Genomic DNA, 11,661 nt, shown 5'->3' with positions numbered 1-11,661 from the left:
CACACTTTGTGACACATACAATGTGATGTTCCATGAAACAGAAGGGGCAGTGCGTAAAAAGGAAATGTGACAAGACAGTCAGCGCTGTATATACCCAGAGGGTGGAAACATGCTTTATCAGATCACACAGACTGCTCACAATAAGTCATCCAATTGCTGTTAGTGAGGTGAGTTTATGTTTTCTTTTATTAATGTTCTTCTTTAATTGTAAAATAATAGTTGATTGCAAACCACTTATAATCATCACCAACTTCTTAAAATTACATGCCATATGATAGTAGAGATCCGTTTTACTTTCGTTGTAGTTTGTTGTAGATAATCCAATATCAATAGGCACTCCGTTTGGTTTAGGACCAGTCATGCACTAACAAGTTCTGTCAATTTTTTTTTACATGGCAAACAATATTTGAATTTCCTCACCTCAAGTACTTCATTGAAAACAGAGGCTCACATACAGTGTGCATGTTTGCTTGAAGGGAACTTATATTGGTTTCATGTCTTCAAGCTTTGTGGGAAACTGTATGTGAGCAACCATAATTCACTTAATAAACAGAGGAAGTGGGGTGAAATGATGAAAATTGGTGCTACAGTATGTGAGATCAAACACAGCAAAGAGTATAACTTCTAATCGTAACCTTGCCCTGAGAGTTCACTCATTAAAATCAATGTATTAATTAAATAATTTATTGTAGCAAACATGCAATAACTGCCACAAAGGATGATTTGGGGCTTTCTTACCCTTTCCTGGACAAACAGATTATGCTGTCTGTCTATGTTATCTATGTTATCTGTGCATGTTATCTGTAAATTCATAATCTCTCAAAACTGTACCTTCTTTCTTTATGTTCTTTGTCATTTATTTAGAGAGAAAGGCAAAGGGATTATGGCTGATTACGACTTTACATATGCTCATATAACTACAGCTCATCCCTCAAAGTCCCAAACCAGCACTATAGGAGCAGACTCTGTGATTCTTGTGCTTGTGAACATCATCATCTTCTTGCTGGGGGTTTCTGGGAATGGAATTGTCATCTGGATCTCCAGTCTCAAGCTGAAAAGGTCTGTCAACACAATCTGGTATCTGAGCCTAGCAGTCTCGGACTTCATTTTTTGCTCCTTTATCCTATTCAGCATTGTGTACATGGCTACTTCTGCCTGGCCGTTTGGGCTGTTCATGTGCAAGTTCACCTCCTTCATCATGTTCCTGAACATGTTCAGCAGCATCTTCCTCCTGGTCATCATCAGTGTGGACCGATGTGCGTCTGTCGTGTTCCCCGTCTGGGCACAGAACCACCGCACAGTGAAAGCAGCCTCTGTACTGGTCGCTCTCGCCTGGATCGTCTCTGTTGCTCTCAGTGTACCCTCAGCTGTTTTTCATGACATAAAAGTTCATGGGGACAAATCCATTTGTTACAATAACTATACAAAGGTAGCGCACAGTCATGAGACTGTTTCTTTCAGTCGGTTTGTCTGTGGGTTTTTAATCCCTTTTGTGATCATCACCCTCTGTTACGCCATCATTGTTCTGAAGCTGAAGAACAACCAAATGACCAAATCCTCCAAACCATTTAAAGTCATGTCTGCCCTCATTGTGACTTTCTTTGTATGTTGGTTGCCTTACCACATCTTTGTCCTGCTGGAAGTTTATGATAAACCAAATAAAAGCAACATTGTCAGAACTGGGCTCATGGTAAGTGCCACTCTGGCCAGTGCAAACAGCTGCATGAATCCCTTTTTGTATGCATTTATGGGGAAAGACTTCAAGAAAACATGCTGGAGTTCTGTTTTGTCCAAAATTGAAAATGCAATGGATGATGATGTTGGCACCTCAACTTAAAAGCAGTCATTTATTCAGGACAGTAAAGGTTCAACTGAGATTTGAGGTGAAGTGTCCAATTTATAATAAGTGAAGTATTGTCATTAAGCATTCGTAGCTCATAAAATGCCACTTAAATGTCAACATAATGTCTCCTTGATATGTATCTGCAAAATATTTAAGCATTCATGAATATTTGGGACAGCTTGTGATAATCCTTGATAAATCCCTTTTTGTATGCATTTATGGGCAAAGACTTTAGGAAAACATGCAAGTGTTCCGTTTTGTCCAAAACTGAAAATGCAATGAGAGATGACGTCTGTGCCGCAAGACAAGACAGCTAAGCTTGAAGCAAGATCTGAGGTGTAATGTCTGAGTTATTTGTGTCAAAAATAAAATGAATACAATGCCTTACGTTATAATCATGTCATTGAGTAACAAATGTCCCTCTCACTGTCCAGCTGTATAAATGAATAACATTATACAAATTGTAACCAATGTAAGTTGCCTTGGACACAAGCATCAGCTGAATGCCTGTAATGTAATGTAGCAACTTTATACAAAAGTCAACTTTGAAATGGAGCTATGTAATCCTGCTGGTCTTGTGGTCTAGATTTAAGATGCCACTCTGACTGGGACTGGGATCAGCTGTTTGGTGTGGGATCGATTTGCTCTTCTGTGAAAATGCAGAATTAGACACTTCAATGGGGTCTTTCCCAAGTGGTTCCATCAGTTACAATGCTCATGCATGCTGACCAGGAACATACAGTAAGTGGATCCCTTTTTCTTACCACTCAGTAGCATCCTCTAGTGACTCCTCAGCTTCCTATGAGCTCCTCGGATGAGGTCAATGGGATTTACGGCCCTCCTCTCTGCCTATTGTGTTTTCCCTTCTGTGGTGCACTGTGGGACTTAAAAATTAAAAAAATAATAAAATAGTTGACTGCAAAAAACTCCTGTCTGTGCAAAAAATGTTAAGCAGGGGGAAAATATTTTGATTTTTGGTGTTATTGTTTTGCAAAGGTTATTTTTTGTTATTGTTGTTTTGTATTCAAGAATATAAGGACAAATCATCTAAATCATGTCATTCTCAACAGCTCCTGTTTTAAAGTTTTGCCAATTATGCTTATGCCCCTTACCATATTCCTTGTTGACCCACTGTTGAATTCCACCAAAATCTGGCTTGCTGATTAAATAATTGCTCAGCCTTTGACACAATACAATGTTAGCTAACATATCAATCAATAAAGAAGAGTGCAAAAAGTAGGTGGTGATATTTCTAGTCATTATTACTGATATGATTTCACATGTAATCTTTTCTGCTGTGAAAAGGTCAAGCTCAGTCATTCAGACAATGGAATAAATTATATTACAATCTGAGGAGATGGGGGTAGCTTGTAAAAATCCTCTCTTTATTGCTGCAGTGCATTTTGTCATAAAACTCCCAATTACTTAAAAGCCAATGGAGTTTAAACTGAGCAGCCACAGTGTAAAATGGACATTTTGTATAAAACGATAAATTTACTAAAATCATTGTAAGTGTCCCCTCTCAGGAAAGATGTGTAATGTGATTTCAATGTGCCACATCAAAGTTGTGCTATTTGTCCTTATGTCTTAAAACTTTGTTAAAGCTATTTCAGGACCTATGAGCCAATGATGTTTTCTATATCCAGTAGTATTGCAGCCAGTGGGTATGAGTCTTTGACAGTGCTAACATTGTACAGTGGTATTGTTTTTCCTAAAAACCATATTCTTATCCAGTAAAAAATTAAATCCATTAGTTGCTCATTTGGAACATACACACTGAGTTGTCTCACATCTGAGGTAATGAGACTGTTCTTTTTAATTTTGCTCCAGATAACATCACATATTATATCAAAGGGTATCTTTATTGGGCTTTGGAAAAAATAGCTGATACTCACGCGATACAGATTTGATAGAGGCTGTTCAAACACAATCACAAACATGCAAACGAGTTATTTTTTACTGACAGTGCAAGGCAACAACGCTTTTCTTGTCAGGAGATGCACCACCATGATTTTACTTCCACAATTTCTAATGCACTGCACGTCTGCTTTTAATGAAATGTCTCTAACTACAATGAAGAGATTTAAAAAGCAGATAGTCATTGCTATGTTTGGGGCTGTATACTTCTGAAATGGCTAATCCTCAATAAACATCTCATTAAAAGCAATTCACATATTTGTGTAAATATTATGCAGGTAAAATAATTAAAATATTTAGTTAAATATTTCATATTTTCAGATAATTCTCAAATTTTTAGACAGCAAAAGTTGTGCAGTTGATAGAAACAAGATGCACATTGTGGCCACTTGTGCTGGGCTGGGACTCTAACCTTTTGGGCAGGAAAGGTTTTCTCCTACTCCGCTCTGTCGAGGGGATCACCAGTGTGTTATCAGGAAACAGAGCTGGGCATAAACATAAACAATATTGGAGACAGAAAGAAATTTGGGCGAGCTGACAACTGAATTTAGCAATGCACCACACAGTACAAGCTGACCACTATGTTACTCTCCCACACACATCTGCACAACCCAGTAACCCAGTATATATATAAGGTTCACACTGGATGAGCCAATCCTGAAACATCTAATACTGAGTGTGCAAAGCAGTTTCAAAATGGCCTACAAGGAAATGGTCAAAAAGTGTGGTATAATCTAATCTGACATACAATGGGAAAGAGTGTAAAAGCCCCCAATGGGTTTGTTAAATAATAAATTTAAACATGTTCAACAGCCATAACTCATGTAAGACACAGGGGGGAGTCAAACCACCATCACAAATGTGACAGTGGTCATTCAAATGATTGGGAAGATGATTGGTTGAGTGGTGACATTTGGTCAGACGGAAGTATGTCTTTACTTATATGTGTGTATATATAGGAATAATGGCAGTTTCTCTTTTGACTCATACAGGAGAATGTCATCTCTGCTTTGTCATTGAGGTATGTTTTGTGGGTTTTATTATTAATACATTTCTTTAGAACATGTGTTTTGTTAAGTGTTGAATATAAATGAATGGATAACTTGAAGCAATTTTTGACAATCACATAAAACGATATTTTGAATCATCATATTGCCTGTTTGAAACCAATTTACATTATTGATATTAGACATGTGGAAATTCCAGTTGAGATCTTGTGATTGTATTTACTTTACCCATGATTCAATAGATTCAGCACTAAAACCCTGAACAAAAGGAAGATTGCTTGCTCTAATGGGGCTTGTGAAAATGATAATTCACTATTTGACCTGTTTTTACAAGTCATTCTATGAACTGAGCATAAGCTGCTGTTGGATCAAGCGCATATGTTTCTTCCTTATCATTTCATTGTTACAAGAAGAAAAATAATTTTCCAACAATATGTTTTGTTTTTTTCACAGAGTACACAAGTACGACAACCTCATTAACAGCCATAATTGACACAATGGAGAACTTTGAGTTCAATGATTATAATGGTGATTATGAAAATTACTCGTACGAAAATTTTACAGCGGAAGAAGTTATTGACAACAGCAGCAAATCGTGTTTCAATGATGTGTCTTGTGTGACTGTCGTGGTCGTGAATGTTGTCATTTTCTTGCTGGGGGTTTCTGGGAATGGAATAGTTATCTGGATATCAGGTCTCAAGATGAAAAGGTCCGTTAACACCTGCTGGTATCTCAGCCTGGCAATCTCGGACTTCATTTTCTGTACCTGTCTCCCCTTCAACATTGTGAACATGGCTACTTCTGCCTGGCCATTTGGGCTGGTCATGTGCAAGTTCACCTCCTTCATCATGTTCCTGAACATGTTCAGCAGCATCTTCCTCCTGGTCATCATCAGTGTGGACCGCTGTGTGTCTGTCGTGTTCCCCGTCTGGGCACAGAACCACCGCACAGTGAAAGCAGCCTCTGTACTGGTCGCTCTCGCCTGGATCGTCTCTGTTGCTCTCAGTGTACCCTCAGCTATTACACGTGACATAAAGGTTCATGGAGACAAAACCATTTGTCACAACAACTTTGGGAAGGTAATGCTTAGTCATCAGACTATTGCTTTCAGTCGGTTCGTCTGTGGGTTTTTAATCCCTTTTGTGATCATCACCCTCTGTTACACCATCATTGTTCTGAAGCTGAAGAGCAGCCGAATGACCAAATCCTCCAAACCTTTTAAAGTCATGTCTGCCCTCATTGTGACTTTTTTTGTATGCTGGTTGCCTTACCACATCTTTATCCTGCTAGAACTAAACCACCACAACCACAGCATTAAAATTTTAACGGCTGGGTTGATGGTGAGTGGTACTCTTGCCTCTGCCAACAGCTTTTTGAATCCAATTCTTTATGTGTTTATGGGCAATGATTTCAAACAGAAATTCAAGAACTGTTTGTTCTCGAAAATTGAGAATGCCATTGGTGAGGATGGCCGCACAACCAGTCGCTATCTATCACGGTCAAGCTCGGTGGAACGCAAAGCTTCCACCCACATCTGAGGAGGTTATTGATATCTCTCCATAGAGTAAAGGCAAATTGTATGAATATCACCTAGTGGTGTGAAAGAGTAACAAAAAATTATTTATGACTGAAATTGTTAACTGACACAGCATTTTTCTTGCTTGTTTTAAAGCGTATAAACTCATAGCTTATCAGTTGTTGTGTGACATATTTTGCCTGCTTTTTCACAGATATATTGTCAAATGTTTCCTGTTTTTTCCCTGTTCTTAATTCATTAAAGATAAAAATACTGATGTGAACTGATTGAATGTTATACTGCTTCTCATCATGTGCAAAGAGACACAAATGGGTATACTTTTGTAATAATGCCATCCTTTTTCAGAGTTCATGTGTCAGGTTAATGTATTTATAGCAACTTGTCAATTGTATGGCTTGACCAAGGAGAATTAAGTAAACAACAATGACAGCTTTTTGGAGTCACGTAACAGAAAAACAAGTGTCATAGGCCCCCAGGTGGCTCAGTTGACAAGGAGCCCGTATTTCAGTGCAGGCAGAGTCCTGTAGCCTGAGTTCAGAGCTGAGTCATATGCTGACAATGACCAGGGGCTCACAGAGTGGCAATAAACTGGCCTCGTTCCACCAAGGATTGGTGTTGGTGGGTCAGCCAGGGATTCCTTATCTTACTCTGACAGCCAGTGATTTGCCAGGTGCCTGCAACAGTTTCAGATGATGTAAAGGGAGTAACGCTTGCACTGCAACTTCAGACTCATTAGCTTGTGGTGCATTGTGTAAGCTGTCGTGAGAAAAAGAAACATTAGCTGCATGCAAGTGTATTGGAGCATTGGGTTCCTCTGACTTCAGCACTCTGTATGACTTCAGGGGTTGTTGCATTGAGGTAAGCCTTATGTGCAATTCATAAGTCCAAACAGATACATATGGGGGGGGGGGGGGGGGGGGGGGAGTTTGCAAAAGTGTCATGTCTCATAAATAGGTGAAATCAGTTCCTTCATTGAGCAAACTGATGCATGCTTTTGGTTGACAACCATCACTCACGGGAGTCTGACAACTTGTGGCATGTGAACTTGCAAAACACAGATGTAAAGTCTATGACACATGTAACTTCATGTCCTGTGAACAGAAGGGGCAGTGCATAAAAAGGAAATGTGACAAGACAGTCAGCGCTGTATATACCCAGAGGGTGGAAACATGCTTTATCAGATCACACAGACTGCTCACAATAAGTCATCCAATTGCTGTTAGTGAGGTGAGTTTATGTTTTCTTTTTATTAATATTCTTCTTTAATTGTAAAATAATAGTTGATTGCAAACCACTTATAATCATCACCAACTTCTTAAAATTACATGCCATATGATAGTAGAGATCCGTTTTAGTTTCGCTGTAGTTTGTTGTAGATAATCCAATATCAATAGGCACTCCGTTTGGTTTAGGACCAGTCATGCACTAACAGGTTCTGTCAATTTTTTTTTTACATGGCAAACAATATTTGAATTTCCTCACCTCAAGTATTTCATTGAAAGCAGAGGCTCACATACAGTGTGCATGTTTGCTTGAAGGGAACTTATATTGGTTTCATGTCTTCAAGCTTTGTGGGAAACTGTATGTGAGCAACCATAATTCACTTAATAAACAGAGGAAGTGGGGTGAAATGATGAAAATTGGTGCTACAGTATGTGAGATCAAACACAGCAATGAGTATAACTTCTAATCGTAACCTTGCCCTGAGACTCCACTCATTAAAATCAGTGTATTAATTAAATAATTTATTGTAGCAAACATGCAATAACTGCCACAAAGGATGATTTGGGGCTTTCTTACCCTTTCCTGGACAAACAGATTATGCTGTCTGTCTATGTTATCTATGTTATCTGTGCATGTCATCTGTGAATTCATAATCTCTCAAAACTGTACCTTCTTTCTTTATGTTCTTTGTCATTTATTTAGAGAGAAAGGCAAAGGGATTATGGATTTTATTGATGATTACGACATTACATATGCTCATATAACTACAGCTCATCCCTCAAAGTCCCCAACCAGCACTATAGGAGCAGACTCTGTGATTCTTGTGATTGTGAACATCATCATCTTCTTGCTGGGGGTTTCTGGAAATGGAATTGTCATCTGGATCTCCAGTCTCAAGCTGAAAAAGTCTGTCAACAAAACCTGGTATCTGAGCCTGGCATGCTCAGACTTCATTTTCTGCGCCTGTCTCCCCTTCAGCATTGTGAACATGCTTACTTCTGCCTGGCCGTTTGGGCTGTTCATGTGCAAGTTCACCTCCTTCATCATGGTCCTGAACATGTTCAGCAGCATCTTCCTCCTGGTCATCATCAGTGTGGACCGCTGTGTGTCTGTCGTGTTCCCCGTCTGGGCACAGAACCACCGCACCGTGAAAGCAGCCTCTGTACTGGTCGCTCTCGCCTGGATCGTCTCTGTTGCTCTCAGTGTACCTTCATTGGTTTTCCGTGACACAATGGTTCAGGGAGACCAAACTATTTGTTACAACAACTATAAGGAGGTAATGCATAGTCATGAGACTGTTGCTTTCAGTCGGTTTATCTGTGGGTTTTTAATCCCTTTTGTGATCATCACCCTCTGTTACACCATCATTATTCTGAAGCTGAAGAACAATCGAATGACCAAATCCTCTAAACCATTTAAAGTCATGTCTGCACTCATTGTGACCTTCTTTGTATGTTGGTTGCCTTACCACATCTTTGTCCTGCTTGAAATTCACCCTGAATCTCATATAGATATTATCTCTAAAGGGGTCAAGATTTGTGTCACTCTGGCCAATGCAAACAGCTGCATGAATCCCTTTTTGTATGCATTTATGGGGAAAGACTTCAAGAAAACATGCTGGAGTTCTGTTTTGTCCAAAATTGAAAATGCAATGGATGATGATGTTGACACCTCAGCCAAAAAGCAATCATTTACTCAGGACAGTAAAGTTTCAACTGAGATTTGAGGTGAAGTGTCCTGTTTATAATAAGTAAAGTGAAGTATTGTCATTAAGCATTCGTAGCTCATAAAATGCCACTTAAATGCCAACATAATGTCTCCATGATATGTATCTGCAAAATATATAAGTATTCATGAATATTTGGGACAGCTTGTGATAAAACAGAATGCAATAATTAAGAATGTGTCTCAAATGTTGCAAAACACAATGGAGGTAGCCTGCCAGCTGTGTAGTGTATACATATTTAAGGCCTATAACAGTACCTTTTACTTTTACTTTTATTTTACTTTACTATTAATATTATTGAATGACAAATGCCATTCTCCTGGGTTACACAAAACATGTATAAACATTAGCCAAGAACATAGTGTATAAATTTCAAAATACAAATTAAATATTGCCAGTGCACCAAAGGATATACCCGGTTCGTATTGCTTATGAGTATGTAAGAGTATATTAACATCTATCAATAGCATGGCTGATACACATTAATACACAAAAGGAGACAGAGGGTGGCTTTATTACATCATACTTGCACTTATAATGAATCTTCATTAATCTTCACCTTTTTAAAGCTTTTCTTCAATGATAAAATAATATTCACTTGAAAACCACTTCAAATAATCGCCAGTTTTAACAACATCAGGGTTGAAACATATCGAAAACATTATTGAAATAATAACATTAAGAATGAAGGCACTATTGAACATTATGCACCAACTGAAACAGCATTTTGATGTCTAATTTTACAATTAACTTGATTGAGCAGTTTAATATTTTTATGGATATATGGCAAAGATGTGTGATGGCTTGCTTACTAGACAGTTAGCTAATAGTAATTTTGGCTTAAGTCCCAGTCAGATTTTTTACATACATAACTACGAAGTTAAAAAGTAATATTTTGTTTTAATGTGTAATTTAATAAACTAACTACATTACTCTTTCTGATTGTAGCAACTGTACTTACTGTAGTAACTGTACTTAACTGCGCCTAACTGTACTTAAAATCCACTTATATACTATATAACTCTACTATGTGAGATATTAAATACTATATGACTATGTAACTATATAATCCTGCAGATCTGTCAATATTTTTTTTAAATGATTACTCATTGTTATGGTCAAGATCAACATTTTTTCAAAATGGATTGTGACATCAGTGTGAGCAAAATGTTAATTATTGTTGTTAAGTTAATGGAGGAAAATAAGGGGTCACTTTTAGGCGATTAATGTGGAAAAATTTGCTCGTCTATGAAAATGTCAGCAACTTCAACTGTGTCAGCAGTTGACCGCGATCATGAAACCATAGCAGCTGAAATTAATCAGGTTCTTTTCGTCAGGGTTGGGAGGATTCTGTTGGCCAGGTTCCCTTTGGCAACAATGCCCAATAGCACCTTCCATTCACTCATCAGCTTCCTATGTGTTTCTCAGATGACATCAATGGGGTTTGCACTGATCATCTGTATTTCCTTTGCCCTCTTGCAGTGCACTGTGGGACATTTAGTGCAAAAGAGTCACTGCATCTGAGTGTATTGTAAGATTGCATTTGTCTGCTTCAGCAAAAGTGAAGTATTTTTTACATTTCTAGTGATACCCTTATAAAAATAAAAAATCTGAGATGGTTTGTTGCTGTGACTGGCCAGGTGATGATTGACCAAGTTGATGATTGACCAAGCTTTGGCACAATACCACGTTAGTTAAAATAGCAATCAATAAAGAAATATTTGCAAAATATGGGTGTTAACATTTCTGTTACTCATTACTTGCTACCTTTATTTATATTATTTTAATCACATATTATTCATATACCTTTACCCTGCGCTCACACCAGCAGCGACAACAAGCGACAAAGCAGCCGGAAGTCATTCATTTCCAATGGTTGCTAGGCTACACTGAGCGACATGGTGCGGCGAGTCGCCTGGCGACAAAATCACTGCGATTTGGCGACAAAAAAAGTTGAGCAAAGTTCAAATTCATGCAAACTTTATGCAACTTTATGCAACAGAGTCGAGCGACAGCCAATCAGAGGGCAGATGTGTTCCTCTTATATTCTTTCGCTGTGAAACGTTTTCTTAAACTTTAATTCCTATATTAGCATTTTAGTTCCCATAGTCGACATGGAGGAGAAACTGATTGCAGCTGTGGCTAGCGTTCCTGTCCTGTACAATGCATCCCTGTCCATTTCCAAGGATGTTAATAAAAATAAAAAAAAATGATGCATGTGATTCTGTGTTTTGCAAGACAACAAATTATTCATATCTCCAGTGCAGCTACAAAGGGATAAAAAAGGACAATTTACATCACCATAAAGAGGTTGCCTGACAAAGTCATATTAGGGATAGACTACATATAACTGTGTTAATTTAGTGTAAATTAAGGTAAATTATTGTTTTGTAATATTGACTTTTCG

General features: G+C 38.1%; 3 protein-coding genes across 3 annotated transcripts; all 3 read left to right on the top strand.

The window, feature by feature from the left end:
• Window positions 1-883: 883 nt before the first annotated feature.
• Window positions 884-1,837, top strand: LOC118776127 (chemokine-like receptor 1). The gene is made up of 2 exons (XM_036526223.1): window positions 884-1,369; window positions 1,430-1,837. Exons 1-2 carry the CDS (start codon window positions 884-886, stop codon window positions 1,835-1,837), a joined length of 894 nt encoding a protein of 297 aa, XP_036382116.1.
• Window positions 1,838-4,736: 2,899 nt separating this feature from the next.
• Window positions 4,737-6,412, top strand: LOC118776955 (chemokine-like receptor 1). The gene is made up of 2 exons (XM_036527612.1): window positions 4,737-4,781; window positions 5,221-6,412. Exon 2 carries the CDS (start codon window positions 5,265-5,267, stop codon window positions 6,303-6,305), a length of 1,041 nt encoding a protein of 346 aa, XP_036383505.1. The 5' UTR covers window positions 4,737-4,781; window positions 5,221-5,264; the 3' UTR covers window positions 6,306-6,412.
• A 1,837-nt stretch (window positions 6,413-8,249) lies between these two features.
• Window positions 8,250-9,464, top strand: LOC118776126 (chemokine-like receptor 1). Its single transcript, XM_036526221.1, has one exon. It carries the CDS (start codon window positions 8,250-8,252, stop codon window positions 9,252-9,254), a length of 1,005 nt encoding a protein of 334 aa, XP_036382114.1. The 3' UTR covers window positions 9,255-9,464.
• Window positions 9,465-11,661: the final 2,197 nt, after the last annotated feature.

This window comes from Megalops cyprinoides, chromosome 4 (genome assembly GCF_013368585.1).
Source record: "Megalops cyprinoides isolate fMegCyp1 chromosome 4, fMegCyp1.pri, whole genome shotgun sequence".
Taxonomy (NCBI): domain Eukaryota; kingdom Metazoa; phylum Chordata; class Actinopteri; order Elopiformes; family Megalopidae; genus Megalops; species Megalops cyprinoides.
This window is presented reverse-complemented; position numbering and strand designations above follow the sequence as displayed.